The 18,461-nt window shown below is 34.5% G+C and overlaps 1 protein-coding gene across 6 annotated transcripts in view; it reads left to right on the top strand.

The window, feature by feature from the left end:
* RAP1GDS1 (Rap1 GTPase-GDP dissociation stimulator 1) overlaps positions 1–18,461 on the top strand; it is a 173,941-nt gene that overhangs the window by 128,821 nt on the left and 26,659 nt on the right. For all 6 annotated transcript variants that reach the window (XM_045472253.1, XM_045472242.1, XM_045472232.1 and 3 more), the window contains 2 exons: positions 9,995–10,120; positions 18,045–18,188. In XM_045472253.1, the coding sequence (XP_045328209.1) occupies positions 9,995–10,120; positions 18,045–18,188 (270 nt within the window). The remainder of the gene's footprint in view (positions 1–9,994; positions 10,121–18,044; positions 18,189–18,461) is intronic.

Genomic DNA, 18,461 nt, shown 5'->3' with positions numbered 1-18,461 from the left:
GTAGTGTGATTCCTGGATCATAAGGTAGTTCTCTGTTTAATTTTTTGAAGAATCTCCATACTGTTTTTCACAGTGGCTGTACCAGTTTGTATTCTCACCAACAGCACAAGGGCGTTCCTTTTTCTCCACATCCTCACCAACACTTGTTTCTTGTGTTTTTGACTTCAGTCATTTGGATAGGTGTGAGATGATAACTCATTGTAATTTTGATTCACCTTTCTCTGATGATGCATGATGTTGAGCCTCTTCTCATGTGTCTGTTGGCCATCTGTATGTCTTTTTTTTTTTTTTTTTTTTTGAGGAATGTCTGTTCATATCTTCTGCCTATTTTTTAATTGGATTATTTGTTTTTTGGATATAAAGTTGTATCAGTTCTTTATATGTTTTGGATACTAACCTTTTAATGGATATGTCCTTTGCAAATATCTTCTCCCATTCTGTAGGTTGCCTTTTAGTTTTGTTGATTGTTTCTTTCACTGTGCAGAAGCTTTTTATTTTGATATAGTCCCAGTAGTTTACTTTTGCTTTTATTTCCCTTGCCTCAAGAGACTTTATCTAGAGAAATGTTATTACAGCCAGTATTAGAGAGATTACTGCCCATGCTCTCTTAGGATTTTTATGGTTTCAGGTCTCACATTTAGGTCTGTAATACATTTTATGTTTATTTTTGTGTATGGTGAAAGAAAGTGGTCCAGTTTCACTCTTTTCCATGTGGTTATCCAGTTTTCTCAACATCATTTGTTGAAGAGACTTTTTCCTATTGGTTATTCTTTCCTCCATTGTCGAAGATTAATTGACCATATAATCATGGGTTTATTTTGGGGTTTTCTCTTCTTTTCCATTGATCTATGTGTCTGTTTTTATGCCAGTACCATACTGTTTTAATTTTGTAATTACTTTGTAATATAACTTGAAGTCTGAGATTTAGATACTTCCAGTTTTGTTTTTCTTTTTCAAGCTTTAGCTATTTGAGGTCTTTTGTGGTTCCATACAAATTTAAAGATTGTTTATTCTATTTCTGTGAAAAATAGTACTGGTATTTTGATAGGGATTGCATTAAATGTATAGATTGCTTTGAGTAGTATAGACATTTTAACCATATTTGTTCTTCTAACCCATGAACATGGAATGGCTTTCCATTTCTTTGAATGGTCTTGAATATCTTTCATCAGTGTTTTACAATTTTTAGAATACAGGTCTTTCACCTTCTTGGTTAAGTTTTCTCCTAGATATTTCATTGTTTTTAATGTAATGTACATGGGATTATTTTCTTAATTTCACTTTCTCTTGTTTCACTATTAGTGTATAGTAATGCAACAGATTCCTGCTACTTTACTGAATTCATTTATCAATTCTAGTAGTTTTTTTGGTGGAGTCTTTAGGGCTTTCTACATATAGTATCATGTCATCTGCAAATAGGGAGAGTTTTACTTCTTCCTTACCTATTTGGATACCTTTTACTTCTTTATGTTGTCTAATTGCTGTGGCTAGGACTTTAGTACTATGTTGAATAAAAGTGGTAGAGTAGAATCCTTGCCTTATTCCTGACCTTAGGGGAAAAACTCAATTTTTCACCATCGAGTATTATGTTCACTGTGGTGTTTCATATAAGGCCATTATTATGTTGAGCTCTAGACTTACTTTGTGGAAGGTTTTTATAATGAATGGATTTTCTACTTTATCAAATGCTTTTTCTGCATCTATTGAAATGATCATATGTTTTTTTATCTGCTCTCTTATTGATGTGACATATCATACTGATTGTTTTGCAAATATTGAACTATGCTTGCATCCCAAGAATAAATCCCACTTGATCATGGTGTATGATTTTTTTAAATGTATTTTTGGATTCAGTTTGCCTAATGTATTGTTGAGGATTTTTGCATCTATATTCTTGAGAGATATTGACCTAGAGTTCTCTTTCGTTGTAGTGTCTTTATCTTGCTTTGGTATCAAGGAGATACAGGCCTGCTAGAATGAATTTGGAAGATTATTTCCTCTTTTGTTTTTTGGAATAGTTTGAGAAGAGTGGGTATTAACTCTTGTTTAAATGTTTGGTAGGGTTCACCTGTAAAGCCATCTGGTCCTGGACCTTTTTTTGTTTGGAGTGTTTTGATGACTGCTTCAGTTTCGTTGCTGTTAATTGGTCTGTTCAAATTTTCTATTTCTTCCTGCTTTAGTTTTGGTAGGTTATATATTTCTAGGAATTTATCCATTTCAATTTGTTAGCATACAGATTTTCATAATATTCTGTTAGAATTATTTGTATTTCTGTGGTGTTGGTAGTTGTTTCCCCTCTTTCATTGGTAATTTTATTTGGACCCCTCTCTCTTTTTTTTTTTTTTTTTTTTTTTTTTAAATGAGTCTTGCTAGAGGTTTTTATCAATTTTGTTGATCTTTGAAAGAACCACCTCCTGGTTTCATTGATCTGTTCTATTGTTTTTTGTTGTTTGTTTGGTTGGTTAGTTGGTTCCTACATCATTTATTTGTGCTCTAATCTCAATTATTTTCTTCCTTTTGTTGGGTTAGGCTTTGTTTGTTCTTTTTCTAGATCCTTAAGGTGTAAGGTTAGGTTGTTTATTTGAGATTTTTCTCTCTTCTTGAGGTAGGCCTGTGTTGCTATAAACCTCCCTCTTAGAGCCACTTTTGCTGTATTCCAAAGATTTGGGACTATTGTGTTTTTGTTTTCATTTGTTTTCATGTAATTTTTTATTTCTTCTTTGATTTCTTGGTAGACCCATTCATTGTTTAGAAGCATGTTATTTAACTGCCATGTATTTGTGTTCTTTCCAGATTTTTTCTTGTGGTTGATTTCTAATTTCAGAACATTGTGGTCAGAAAAGATGTATGATATGACTTTGATTTTTTTTTTAAACGTTGAGATTTATTTTGTAACTAATATGTGATCTATTCTGGAAAATGTTATATATGCACTTGAATGTATGTTTTGCTGTTTTAGGATGAAATGTTCTAAATATGTCTTTTACATCCATCTGGTCCAGTGTGTCATTCAAAGTCACTCTTTCCTTGTTGATTTTCTGTGTGGGTGATCTGTCCATCAATCTAAGTGGGGTGTTAAAGTCCTCTACTATTAGTGTATTACTATCAGTTAGTTCTTTTAAGTTTGTTATTAACTGTTTTATATATTTGGGTGTTTCCACGTTGGGAGCATAAATATTTACAATTGTTATATCCTCTTGTTGGATTGTCCCCTTTACTCTTATATAGTGTCATTCTTTGTCTCTTGTTACAGTCTTTGTTTTAAAATCTATTTTGTTCAATATAAATATTGCTTTGCCGGCTTTCTTTTGACAGCCATTTGTATGGTAAATGTTTCTCTGTCCCCTCACTTTCAATCTGCAGGTGTGTTTTGGTCTGAAATGATAAGCGGCATGTAGTTGGGTCTTGTTTTTTAATTCACTCTGTCACCCTGTGTCTTTTGATTGGAGCTCTTAGTGCATTTACATTCAAAGTAATTATTGATTATTGCTATTTTGTTACTTGTTTTGTGGTTTCTGTAGATTCCCTCTTATCCTTTCGTCTCGTGCTCTCTTTCGTTGTTATCTTTCTTTAGTGATATACTTGGATTTCTTTGTCTTTATTTTTTGCATATCTATTAACTGCTCTTTGATTTGAGATTGCCATTAGGTTTGTATATAATCTCTTCTGTGTATAGCAGTCTATATTATGTTGGTGGTTACTTACATTTGAGTCCTCACTTCTCTCCCCACCACAATTTTAATGTATGGTGTCATACTTTACATCCTTTTATTTTATTTATTTCTACTGTTTTTGTGTTTTTTTATTTATCATACTCTAATTTACAGTTTTTCCTTTTTCACTTGAAGAGTCTCATTTAATAGTTCTTGTAGAGCTGGTTTAGTGTTCATGAACTCCTTGAGAAACTTTTCATCTCATTCTATTCTGAATTATACCCTTGCTGAATAGAGTATTCGTGGCTGCAGATTTTTCCCTTTCAGTACTTTGAATGTATCATGCCACTCCCTTCTGGCCTGCAAATTTTCTGCTGAAAAACCCACCGATGGCTCTATGGGGTTTTCCTTGCATGTAACTGTCTTTTCTCTTGCTGTTTAAAAATTTTTTCTATTGATCACTACTTTTTGGCATTTAATTACTGTGTGTCTTTGTATGGACCTCCTCAGGTTGAATTTTTCGAGGGAATCCCTGTGCCTTCTTAATCTGATACCTGTTTCCTTCCTCAAATTAGGGAATTTTACAGCTATTATTTCTTCAGATAAATTTTCTGCCACCTTATCTCTCTCTTTTTCTTTTGAGATCCCTATAATGTGGTTGTTATCACACTTGATGTAGTCAGAGTTCCCTAAGACTCTTCTCAATTTGTAGAATTTCCTTTCCTTTGCTCAGCTTGGTTACTTTCCATTACTCTCTTCTGGGTCGTTAATTCATTTCTCTGCTTCATCTAACCTGGTATTTATTCCATCAAGTCTATTTTTATTTCGTTTACTGTGTTCTTGATCTCTGATTGGTTCTTTTTAATCTCTGTGTTAATGGTCTCACTGATGTTCTCCACTCTTTTCTCCAGTCCAGTGAGTATATTTATGATCATTAAATGCTCTATCAGGCATATTACTTGATATCTGTTTCATTTTGGTCTCTTGCTGTGGCTTGATCCTGTTCTTTCATTTGGGAGATGTTTCTCCGTCTCATTTTGTCTGACTTTGTGTGTCTGTTTCTGTGTGTTAGGAAAGTCGGCTACTTCTCTTTCTCTTAATGATATTAGTCTTATGAAGAAGTGGTCCTGTAGTGCCCTGCAGTTCAGTGTCCCCTGTTCCCCAGGGCCTGCACTTCAGGGACCATCTCTTATGTGTGTTGCATGTGCTCTGCTGTTGAGTCTTGGCCTCTTTTTCCTTCATTCTAATTATCTACAGAGTCTCTCTATTGTATGCAGTAAGGTGTGTGGTGGTCAGCTTACGAAACACCTGCCCCTGCTGGGACTGAGGTCCTGCAAAATGAGCAGGTCAGGAGATATGTTATTGCGAGGGTTTGTACTGGTTTTCTGGGTAGGGAGTGGATAGCGCTGGGACTGAGGTGAGCATGACTGGGAAAGGTGGATCTTGACCAACGTGTTGGGGAGGGAGATTTGATGCAAGCAAGTTAGGTAAGGAGTGTGGAAGCCTCACTGGTTCCCACAGGTGGCTATTGTTTTTGCTGTAGAGGAAATGGTACCTGCCAGCTTCTTTATTCCTGGAAGGGGTCTCTCCATAATCCTTGTCTCTCCTAGTTGTGCTCTGAGATGAGCAAATTACTCTCTCCTCACCTGCCCCCATCCTCCCACCCCCTATTCGCCCCCGGGGTTTTCCAAACTGCTCATTCTACACTGTATCTGCACAAGCTGTCATGCTATCTCTTTAAGGGCAGGAACTCTGCTTCCTGATACCTTCTGGGTTCTCCCAGAGTGGAGCCTCCTTATTTTTAAAGTTCTAGGCTTTAAGTCATGCTGGTTTCAAGAACTCATGAAATTTGGCCGCTTCCACTTTCAAAGGTAAACATTAGAGACCCATCCTCCCTGTTTGTTGTGGAAGATTTGTTTTCTGCCCTTCTCTGTACTACCAGCTTCCTCCCCACCATATATGGCCACAATTTGTTTCCTCCCAGGTTTGTTTCCCTCCAAGACCACATCTTTGCATCTTCACCCTTCCTACCTTCTTTGATGTGGCCTCTTCCCTGTCTTTAGTTGTAGAGTTTGTTCTCCAAGTCTTCAGGTCATTTTCCTGGGTTATTTATGCTGATATGGGTGTTATCTAGTTGTATCCATGGGACAAGGCAAACTTAGAGCCCTGCTACTCTACCATCTTCCCAGCCAACTTAAATCCTAATCTTTAATGAATATGCAGACAGTGAGAGAGGTGAGGATAGCTTCTAACATGAAAGATAATGAAATAAATAGAAAAAAAGCATTGTAGAGAAAATAGAAACTGTACAGGGTAAGGAAAAAAACAGTATCTTCAGATAAGTTAGAAAAACATACTGTGAGCATGAAACTATAATGGGATGCTATTTTTAAGAAAGAGGAACAGAACGAAAAAGGCTGAATGTTAAAAGCACAGTAGCTAAAATGAAAGACAAATGTTTGGAGAGATAGTTGCAGAAGTAAAGCAAAAAACAAGAAGATGGAAAATACAAAAAAATAGAGAGAGAATTGGGCCAAGAGTTTTAGAAAGAGATAAACAGGAGGAAATCGCCAAATAACTCCCATATCACAGAACTAATGTACATAATTTTCTATGATTAGAAGGGTCTGTCAAATGCCTAGCCTAATGGATAAAAATAGACCCATATCATGGCCCATCAATGGGAAATTTTAAAATGGGACAGGGGCACCTGGGTGACTCAGTCAGTTAAGCAGCCAACTCTTGATTTCGATTCAGGTCATGATTTCACAATTCGTGATCAAGCTTCATGCTGGGCTTCATGCTGACAACACAGAGCCCGCTTAGGATCCTATCCCTCTCTGCCTCTCCCCTATTGATTCTCATTCTCTCTCTCTCTCTCTCTCTCTCTCTCTCTCTCCCCCTCTCTTTCTCGCAAAATAAATAAACTTTAAAATGGGACAAAGAACATCTTACAAACTTAGAAAAAAGTTACATACAAAAGACTGTAAATCAGTTGACGTCAGATATCTCAAAACACTGGCCATCAGAAGAAAATAGAGTACTGCCTTCAAATTTTGAGGGGAAATTAGTTCCAGTATAGAATTCTATACCCAATCAAACTGTCAATCAAGTGTGAAGTTATAATAAAGACATTATCAAACATGAACATCTCAGAAAATCAGTATCCTACATACTTTTCCTCTGGAAGCCACTGAAAATGTGTTCCACCAAAAGAAGGGATTTAAATTAACAAAGAAGACTACATAGGAATCAGAAAACAAGGGATCCAACAAGAAAACAAAAATTCCTAGTAGTGTGGTGACACGAGAGCCCTAAATGGCCTGTTTTCAAAGAGAAACCAGTCCAGATTGGAACAAGTCAAAAGGCTAGACTCAAGATTGGGGTAATTCTTGGAGGAGATGAAATTGATTAAATACTTAAATAAGCTTAGTAAGAGAAGATCAGATAACTGATGGGCAATTTGGAGTTTAATTAATGATAAGTACTAGACAACTGATGGAAAGTTTGGAGTTGAATTAATGATAACTACATAGAAAACTAAGCAAATGAAAAAAAATAATCCCAGGGGAAGTAAAAGTAATTCTAGGGAAAATAAAATACTATTAGAAATACTTGGAGGAATAGAATATGGATAGCAAAAAACACTAACACTATCATTTTTAAAAAGAGTGAGAGCACATAACTAGATAAATATTAATGTCTTTCTGATTCACCCCTGATTTTATGTTTCTGAAATTCTCCTCATTTGAAGTATTGTCTGAAGCAAAGGAGCAACCACAGTGTTCAGGACTTAAGTCATCCCTATTTATATCAAAGTAACTTTTTAGACTAAGGCTGCTCACATTTATAGAATATGATCTCTGAGGGCTTAGGTAGCTTATTGGAAAAGACAATCCATACTCCACTCCTACTTCTTTTTTATGGCATTAAGGAATCATTCAAGTTTTGGAGTGGATTTTCATCATTTTGGCATCGATCTGGTGTCAAAAGCAGTGTAACAAGAGAACAAATCAAAACTGTTAAGCCATATTAAGATTTGTTTTTCTCCTTTCTTTTAAAGTTTGAATTTGCAAACTTTTTTATTTGGTATCAATGGATATTTACCTGAAACTAGAGAGTAGAACCTCACTCCTGTATATATTTAACTGTTCATTCAGTCACACATTCATTCAATCAAGTGTTCTTAGGTACTGGGCATTATACTGTATACGGTGTTTGTGGTTGTTAATCGGCACTGTCCCTGCCCTCAAGGAGCTTATTATTATACTTTAGCTTATACTCAAGGGTGAGATGGAAATTTATTTTTTATTTATTTTTATTTTTTAAAGTTTATTTATTTGGCGGGGGGTGGCAAAGAGAGAGGGGGAGAGAGAAAATTCCAAGCAGACTCCATGCTATCAGCATGTCATGAACCATGAGATCATGACAGCCAAAATCAAGTCGGAAGTTTAACCAACTGAGTCACCCAGGAGCCATGGAAATTTGTTTTTTAAACAAATTTACAAACAAGCATATAATTATAAATTGTCATAATTTCTTGTATCAGAAAGTAATGGAATAAGGTGAGGGACTAATTTAAATTAGAGGCATAAACTCTGGGTGGGATAAAGCATTTTCAGACAGTCAAGATTTCAAAATATTTACCTCCTATATATATTATTATAGTAGTTCTCTTAGGAAGCTGCTAGAGGATGCTTCTATCAAATCAAAACAAGTGAAAGCAAAAGGATGTAGGTAACAGAGGAGAAGAAAGTATCAAGATAATGATAAAAAATAAATTCTAGGATGTCAGCTGTGCCCCCAAAACAGAAGCAAATCTATATTGGATTTGGTCAGAATTCTCTGAAAATTCTGGATAAATTATTGGGAACTCTGAAGCAGCAAAGCAAATTAAGAAGATAATTGGAAAGAAATGGGATGGATTACTGTTGTATTTTGGGAGTAGATTGGTAGACTTTGGTAATTCATTGGATGTAGAATTAAATGAGAACAAGTGAGCAATGACTCCTAGATTTCTGCCTGCATAGATGGATAGATAAACTGTTCATTTACCAAGTAAAGGAAGTCTAGAAGAAGACAGATTTCAGGTAATACCAGAAGTCCTTTTTAGACATGGAGTTTGGATGCTACAGGGGGGAGTATTCAAATGGAGATGTCAAGTGACCAGTTAAATAAATAGCTTGAGGCACAGAAGAGGGCTAGAGATGTGACTGTATAACTATCAACATAGAGGAGCAGTTTTGATGCTATGGAAGGGAATTAGATTTTCTGAGATGAGAGTAACAACCAAAATAAGGTAAGAAAGAAAAGGATCAAGTCCCAAGGAAATGGAATTTATAGAGTCTGGTGGAAAAGGAGAAGCAAGTTTGAAACTACAGAGGGTGGGGGCGCCTGGGTGGCGCAGTCGGTTAAGCGTCCGACTTCAGCCAGGTCACGATCTCGCGGTCCGTGAGTTCGAGCCCCGCGTCGGGCTCTGGGCTGATGGCTCAGAGCCTGGAGCCTGTTTCCGATTCTGTGTCTCCCTCTCTCTCTGCCCCTCCCCCGTTCATGCTCTGTCTCTCTCTGTCCCAAAAATAAATAAATTAAAAAAAAAAAAAAGAAACTACAGAGGGTGGATGTAGGCCAAAACTAGTTTGAAGTGGGTTTAAGAGTGCATGTGAGTTGAGAAAGTAGAGACAGTGTGTGTAGACAGTGCTATCAAGGAACTTGTTTGTGAAAGTGAACAGAGATTGGATGGTAGTTGAAGAACAGTGAAGTAGAAGAAAGTTGTTTTTAATATTGCTTTTTTTTTGTATAAGAAATATTAGAGCATATTTAATTGCAGATGATGAGGCTATAGAGTGAAGAGAGATTGAAGATGCTAAAGAGGCAAGCGGGACTGAGACCCCAAGCACATGTGAAGCATTGACCTTTAATAGTAGGCATATCATGCCAGTGCAAGAGCATACCACTTTAATGATCTGAGGGTAATAATAAGTCACCTTTACTTCAGCCATGTAAAAATGCAGTCTATTAAGAGTAATTTTTCTTCTTTGGCTAAAAGCCTTGAAACTATGAATTTATAACTTAGTAATTTAATTGTTGCTATGGTTACACCTATATGTTATGCTGGTGAACATTTTTTTACAGCCTTGAATAAAACTGGGTTAGAACGTTTTCTTTAATGACATTTTTCCTTTTCAAGAGCATTTAAACTGTATCTGATAGTTCCTGTATTTGAAAAGTATTTGTATTTATCAGTAATGGTACAAAATGAGCATGTATTGAAAGTAATAGAATACAGTTACTATGTTTAAATTTTATTTGCTTACTGTATATGTCCCTCTCCTTTTTTGCAGAGTCAAGTAAAGAACAGTTTGCCAGTACAAACATTGCTGAAGAACTGGTAAAACTCTTCAAGAAACAAATAGAACATGATAAAAGGGAAATGATTTTTGAAGTTCTTGCTCCATTGGCAGAAAATGGTGAGAAATTAAATGCACCTCTTGATTATTTATCATGTATGCTTTCCATTCTTCCTGATATTATTGAATTGCCAGATATTTAACTCAAAGCCCTTCTTTGCTTTATTAATGATGTGTTAAGTTTTATTTTGGGTGTCCATAACTTTAGCTACATTATCTACTCGATTATATCTATATTGGCCAAAGCTAGTTACCAAGTTCCTTTGATTTTAAAGTCTTGCTAAACATCGTTCTGTAGCTTACACATTTTTGTGCCCATCTGGAAAAGGCACCAGAGAGGCTGAACTCCACTTATGTAACCTTGCAGGGCAAAGGGACAGTGTAGACACTGGTAAACTATTCCCATCTTTGCATTAAAAAATCTTAAGGGATACACCATGGAATAAGAGTGAACCAGAGTAAACAAAACATCCCATATAATTTTTCAGATACAGTGTCTAGCACATAATCAGAGAGGACCAGATATATGAGGAGACAAGATATTGTAAGCAAGAACCAGCACAAAGAACAGGCAACCACAGCAAATCTCCAGATATTGAAATTATTAGACAGTGATTCACAGGTATGCTTATTATGTTCAGAGAGTTAAAGGCAAGCTTGAAACATTTAGAAGGAAACTAAAAACTATAAAAGGTAACATAGCAGACTTGAAAAAGAAACAGAAATTCCTGAATTGGAACAATACAGCCCCAAATAAGAACCTAATGGATGCGTTTAACAGCAGATTAAATATAGTTGTTTTAGAGAACCAGTGAACTGGAAGATAGACTGGAAGGAAATCCACAATGAAGTATAAAGAGAAAATAATCAGCATACATAAAAAAGAGAATAAGAAGTACAGAGGATACAGTGAGAACGTCTCATATACATTGTTTGGAGTTCCAGAAAGTGCAAGGTGGGAAGCAGAGGCAATATTTTTTTTTAATTTTGGCATAGAATTTACCAGAAATTGAGAAAGATAACAAAGATTCAAAAACTCAAATGAATCTAAAACCTGATGAAAAGAAATATACATTTTTTTTTATACTGAAACTATAGGAAACTGACAAAAATCTTAAAAGTAGCCAGGAAAATAATAGATTATCCTAAAAGAGGTGATAGTTTGACTGATTGTTAATCTTCCAGCACAACAATGAAAGTCAGATGACAATGAAACAGCTTCTATGTGATGAAAAAATAAATAAATAAATGCCAACCTAGAATTCTAAACCCAGTGAAAGCATCCTTCAAACTGAAGGCAAAATAAAGATATTTTCAGAGTAAAAACTGAGAAAGTTCACCACTGACTTTTAAGGTGATTACTAAAATAATTTTTAAAAACAACATGTAACTGCCAAACTAATGGAAGGATTTATGGGAAGATTTTTTTTATCTTTATTAAAAAAAAATTTTTTTTAATCTTTATTTTTTGAGAGAGAGACAGAGTGTGAGCAGGGGAGGAGCTGAGGGGAGGGAGACACAGAATCTGAAGCAGGCTCCAGGCTCTGAGCTGTCAGCACAGAGCCCTACACGGGGCTTGAACTCCCGAACCGTGAGATCATGATCTGAGCCGAAGTCAGACGCCTAACCACTAAGCCACCCAGGCGCCCCTATGTTTATTTATTTTTGAGAGAGAGACAGAGCACGAGTGGGGGAAGGACAGAGAAAGAGGGAGACACAGTACCTGAAGCAGGCTCAATGCTCTGAGCTGTTAGCACAGAGCCTGACTGGGGGCTTGAACTCAGGAGCTGTGAGATCATGACCTGAGCCAAATCCAGATGTGTAACTGACTGAATCACCCAGGCGCCCTGGAAAGATTGTTTCTTTAAATACACCTTCAATCAATACACCTTCAATAACAGAAAAGAGGAGAGAAAAAGGAACATAGAACAGGGGTTACAAATACAGCATAAAAAATATATTAGATTTAAGACACAGTATTACAGTAATTACATTAAACGTACTTGACCTAAATGCTTTAATTAAAAGACCAGTTGTCAGCTGAATTTTAACAATCAACTATACTTTTGGGATGCCTTGGTGGTTCAGTCAGTGGAGCATCCAACTCTTGATTTCAGCTCAAGTTATGATCTAATGGTTTGCGGGTTCGAGCTTGTGTTGGGTTCTGCGCTGGCAGCATGAAGCCTGTTTGGGATTCTCTTTATTTCCTTCTCTCTCTGCCTCTCCCCTACTTGCTCTTTCTCTCTCTCAAATAAATAAATAAAACTTTTTTTTATTAAAAAAAAATTTTTTTTAAAAATCAACTATACTTTTTAAAACAAACAACGCACTTGTTAAATATAAGGAGATTTAAAAGATTTAGAATAAAAGGATTTAAAAAATCATTCAAACTTAAAGAAGGCTGAGATAGTAATATTTAATCGTAAATAGAATTTAAGATTAAAAGACTCAATAGAGATAAGGTGACTTATGGTGATGAAAGTTTAGTTCAACTGTGAGCTCTAATAAATATACATTACCCCAAAACATATGAAGGCAAAATACTCAGAACTATGAAGAGAAATAGAAAAATTCATAAATATGGGAGCTTTTAATGCCTCTGAGTGATTTATACTACAAGCAGATTAAGAAAAACAACAAGGATATAGAAAATGTGAACAACATGATTAAGAAAATTGATTTAATGGATGTATTATAGAGTACTGCACCCAGCTGCAGGGCCCTTTCTTTTCAAATACACATGAAATATATAAAACATGCATAGTTATGAAAAAGTTTTAACAAATGTCAAAGGATTGCAACCTTATGGAGTATATTCTCTGACTTAAGTGAATTGTCTAATAATAAAAAGATAACTAGGAAATCCATTTATACTTACATATTTAACAATATACTTCGAATACCTCAGAGGTCAAAGAAGAATCGTGTTGGAAATTAGAAAATTTTCTAATAATGAAAGCAATGCTATATTTTAAATCTTATGTAGGTAAAGTCATACTTGGAAAGAAATCTGAAGAGCTGAAATTAATAAAATAGAAAATTCATAATGCAATATCGGTGTATAATCACTAAAATTCAGTCTGAAAGACTAAATAAAACTGGTAAATCCCTGCTAGGATTAATCAAGGGAAAAAAAAAAAGAAAAAGGAGAGAGAGCGAGAAAAGGCATAGATAACCAAAATCAAGAATGAAAAAGGAGATCTCATTATACAGATCTTATACCAAATACCAACAGACACCATTTATAAGAATAAAGGCCAGTCTCACCGTGAACATAGATCTAAAATTCCCCTTTAAATTTTAGCAAGCCAAATCTAATAATATATTCAAAATTAATCATTATAGCAAAATGGATTTATTCTGAAAATACAAAGCAGTTTAATATTCAGAATGCAATGAATATAATTTGTATTAAAACTTGTTAAAAGAGAAATCAAATGATCTTCAGAAAAGAAAGCATCTGATAAGATTAACTATCCATTCATGATTTTAAAAAACTCTTTGCAAGCCAACACTAAAAGAGAGTGAGAAGGATATATATCAGAAGCCTACAGAAAGTATCATACTCAATGGTGAAACAAAAAGCATTTCCCTTGAGTTCATGAATAAGAAAAATCATTCCTACTTCTGTTTATTTTTGTCTTATGGGAACTAACCAGTGCAGTAGAGAAAAGATACAGGAAAGACATCAAACAAATAAATAACATATACCTCCTTATTCATAGATGATATGGTTATATATGTCAAAAATTCAAAAGAATCTATAGGTGAGTTTTTTAATTAGGATGAGTTATGTTGGGGTGCCTGGGTGGCTCAGTTGGTTGAGCGGCCAACTTCGGCTCAGGTCATGATCTCGTGGTCCATGAATTCGAGCCCTGGATGGGGCTCTGGGCTGACAGCTCAGAGCCTGGAGCCTGCTTCAGATTCTGTGTCTCCCTCTCTCTCTGCCCCTCCCCAACTCAAGCTCTGTCTCTCTGTCAAAAATAAACATTAAAAAAAAAAAATTTAGAATGAGTTATGTTGCTAGCCAAAGCAAAACATAAGCAAACAAAAAATCAAAAACATTTTATCCCTATAAATAAGCCAAAAAATAGTTACAAAATGCATTTTTAAGAAATATATTATTTATAAAGCATAAAAAACAAAATACTTTAAGAATGGACTAATAAAAGATGTGCAGGGTCTCTTGTAGAAAACTGTAGAAAAGCATCAAGAGATGATATGTTGTAAAAGTATTATATCTCCCCATATTGATCTGTAGACTCAATGGAATTCTAACCAAATCTCAGAAGACCAGGTATAGCCAAGACACTGAAAGAGAACAAAGTAGCAAAACTGGGTTTACTGCATAACAATAATAAAACTTTATTCTGATAAAACTATAATAATTAAAAGGCAGTGTGGTATTGGTGCTAGGCTGAATGAGAAGACCAGTAGAACAGGATACCCCAGAAACAAATGGATGCATTAATAGGTGCTTATTTTATTAGGAGGAAGAAAAGTTGTCACTGCAAAACAGTGTGGAAAGAACAGTCTTTTCAATAAACAATGCTGGGAATATGGGGGGAAAAATCAATTGAAGACACGTATATAAACTCCCATTTCATACTGTACTAAAAAAAGGTATTCAGATAGATTATTAAGCGAAATGGAAAAGTTAAAACCAGAAAGCACACCTTAAAAAATAGAAGATAGAAGAATAAATATCATCATGGCCTTGGAGTATAGTTTTATTAGGTCACAACAATCTCAAGCATAAAGGAAAAGATTGATAAATTTGGCTAAAACTTTCTAATAATGAAAATGAAAGACACCAAAAAAACACCATTAAGAGTAAAAAGCAAGACAGTGTGTGAGAGAAGATATTTATAACACACATAATCAAAAGAGTGTGTAAATATATAAAAACTCCCATAAATCATTAAGAAAAATGTAGAAATTCCAGTGGGAAAATGCATAAAAAATTTAAATAGGCACTAGACAAAAGATAAAATCCAAATGGCTAATAAACATGAAAATATGCTTAACTCATTAATAACTGAGATACAAAATAAAATCACAATAAAATACTACCATGTATCTACTGGAAAGTATAATAATATCAAATGTTGATGAGGTTGTGGAGTAGTGGAAACTCATTACATGCTGGTGGGTGTGTACATTGGTACAATTTGGAAAACCATTATCTATTGAGTTGGAGATTGTATTCTGTGTGATCCAACAATTTTGCTCTTAAAGTGTACCCAGAAACATGCACATGTGCACCAGAAGCCATTACAGGAATGTTCTTAGCACTATTTATAATAATGAAAAATTAGAAACAACTCCTATCCATTAACAATAGAATAAATAATGGTATATTCATATAATGGAAAAATATATACTCACAAAAAGGAATGAAGACAACTATAACCAGTAGTATAGATGAATCTTATAAACATTGAAAGGGAAAAGCCAACACTGAGAAATATGTATTGTAAGATTCCACTTATATAAAGTTCAAAAAAAGGTAAAATTAAACTGGTTTTTAGGAATGCCCATTTGATAAAACAATAAGGAAAAGTATGACTATGATTACCATAAAAATCAAGTATTTAGAGGGCTGGAGGGAAGAATATGTGATAGGAAAAGGGAATGCACAGAGGGGCTTCCTGGGATGTTGGCAATGAATTTCTTGATCTAGGTAGTAGCTGCATGGTAATTTGCTTAATAATAATTAAGCTAATATGCATATTATGCACTTTTCTGCATTTGTGGCTTTTTTCACCATTTAGAAAAGATTTTAAAATATATATATATACCTACATAGATACATATTATATACATACATACATACGCAAATAGTAGTTATAAAGAAAGATGGTCCTTAGGCCGAATGGTGTTAATAAATGGTGCTGGGCTGTCTGCTTTGGCAGACTGCCTTGCTGATCTTCCTTAATAAGGCTATTGAAGCCTCCCACATATATATGTATATGATTAAAGTCAAACTGTGAGAGGAGAGATCTATAAATTTTAATCTTGACGGATTTAAAATTTTCTAAATGCCTTAGATCTTATTCTTTAGGCAGAAAGTTGTTTTTCATCTCATTTGGTGGTTTGGCCAAATGAAATTTTTATGGTGACCTTCAGTCAATTTTATGCCATAGAATTACCTGTAACCTTTCTTGTAATATGTCAAAATAACAAAGTTTTTCTTATATGTTTTCTCCTTTACTATCTTCACTTCTATCTTATAATCGTGCAGCAAATTGAATGATACCTTTGAAAACTTGTTTCTGGACTATCCTTAGTATATCACCCTTGGTTTTCCTTATGTGCAAAGGAGACATTTAAATTGGGATTTGTATAATTCAAGGTTTTTAGGAATTTTAAGGTTTTTTTTTTTTTTTTTAACATGGCTTTGATTCTAGTCACCACACATTTCTAGCCCTAGCATTCTGTAACCAAGGAAACGCCCTACTTTCAGCATAGCACAGTACAAGTGTACCTTTTAAAAAAATATTCCAGTTTGAATATTCTGTGTATTCTGGAGATAATATTCTAAAGATTATCAGTGATCCTGGTGTTAGGGGGAAATGAAACCTAAATTTTATATCTTAAAATTGCCCAAAAGAAAATGTCAAGTATAAAAAAGGTCTTTGTTTCTCCCAAATAATAATAACCTGAAGCTGCCATTGCTGTATATGTGCACATATACAGCTTAGGGAAACCAATGGCTAAAATAAAATCCAACTGAAAAATAAAATTTAAGTTTAAAAATTTGTATGTAGCAAGTTTCTAAGGTCAGTTCATCTACATTTATTGTAAGCTGTATAAATATACCCAGAGCATTTAGGTAGACCAGTTTAGGTTAAAATACAAAGATGAAAGAGGTATGTCTACTCTAATGAGGGAGACAGATATGGATATGAATATAAAACCTTCAATTAAGTAAGTTCTATAATAAAAAAAAGTTATTAGGGGTGCAAACAATTTGTTAAGAGTAGAACTTACTATGAAGAGAATTTTTAACAATATAATTGGGATGTAAATTTTTTCTGTTAAAATACCTTCACACTGTTGGTTATCAGAAAGCTCAAAAGTTATTTTTTTCTTTCAACTTTTATTACGGAAATTTTAAAACCTATTCAGATGTAGTGAGAATATACTCTAATGAACCACCAAAGATCCATCACCCAAGCAAACTTGAAATTAATGAAAACCTGAAGTCCTTTTTCAAAACATGGCTTTTAAAGTTCAGAAAGTTACAGATTTATTAACTGCCTTAGAAAAATAACATCTAGGGGCACCTAGGTGTCTCAGTCTGTAGAGCGTCCGACTTCAGCTCAGGTCATGATCTCCTGGTTCGTGGGTTTGAGCTCCATGTAGGGCTCTGTGCTGACAGCTAAGAGCCTGGAGCCTGCTTCAGGTTCTATGTCTCCCTCTCTCTCTTCCCCTCCCCCACTCACACTCTGTCTCTCTCAAAAAAAAATAAATAAACATTTTAAAAATTAGAAAAATAACATCTATACAAGTATGAATCCAAATATATACGTATGGTATAGTTTGAAATTTACTAATAGCTCTTTACTTTTCAATAACTTTCTATTCACATGCCATTAGTGAGTATATTTTTACTTTATATAACAGCATATGTGTTTTATTTTAAACAGTGTATTTAATAGTATTACCTTTTTAAAACATGAGCATAATATCTACAATAACAGTGGAGTGCTATTACTTTCCTTCAAAGCTGAGAATCAATTTGTTTAGGCGCTGCAGACATTACAAAAAGTGCCCTAATGTCAAGTAAAAAAGAAAACTGAAATAAAACTTTTGTGTATATAAGCTGCACTGTCAGTTCCTTTTGAAACTCAAATCTTCAAACATGTATTATGTAATCATGCATTTTCTTGATTTCTTATAAGTCTTCATAATAGGTTGCTTATACCAGAACTTCTGTTTCATCTCAAGTTTTGGTTATTTTGTTCACATTATTTTTTAGATGCTATTAAACTACAGCTGGTGGAAGCAGGGCTGGTAGAATGTCTACTAGAGATTGTTCAGGAGAAAGTGGATAGTGAAAAAGAGGATGATATTGCTGAGCTCAAAACTGCTTCAGATCTAATGGTTTTATTACTTCTTGGAGGTGAGTTATAATTTAAGTCAACCTAAGAACATGATTATTAGATTTTTTTTAATGTATTGTCTCTTTTGTGAACACTATATATATTAGGCATTTTCTCATTTTCCTGCCTCATTTAATCCTGGTGTGATGATTTGAAACCTTAAACACATCATGAAGAGAACTAGAGATAGTGAACCTGGAAAAGAGGAGTTTTCACTATCTTACAATATTCAAACAGCTGTCATAGGACAACTGTGGCACTAAAAGCTAGAGGGCTACTTGGGACTTAGACTA

Source organism: Leopardus geoffroyi, chromosome B1, assembly GCF_018350155.1.
Source record: "Leopardus geoffroyi isolate Oge1 chromosome B1, O.geoffroyi_Oge1_pat1.0, whole genome shotgun sequence".
Taxonomy (NCBI): Eukaryota; Metazoa; Chordata; class Mammalia; order Carnivora; family Felidae; genus Leopardus; species Leopardus geoffroyi.
Note: the sequence above shows the minus strand (reverse complement) of the source record. Positions and strands in the feature narration are given on the sequence as shown.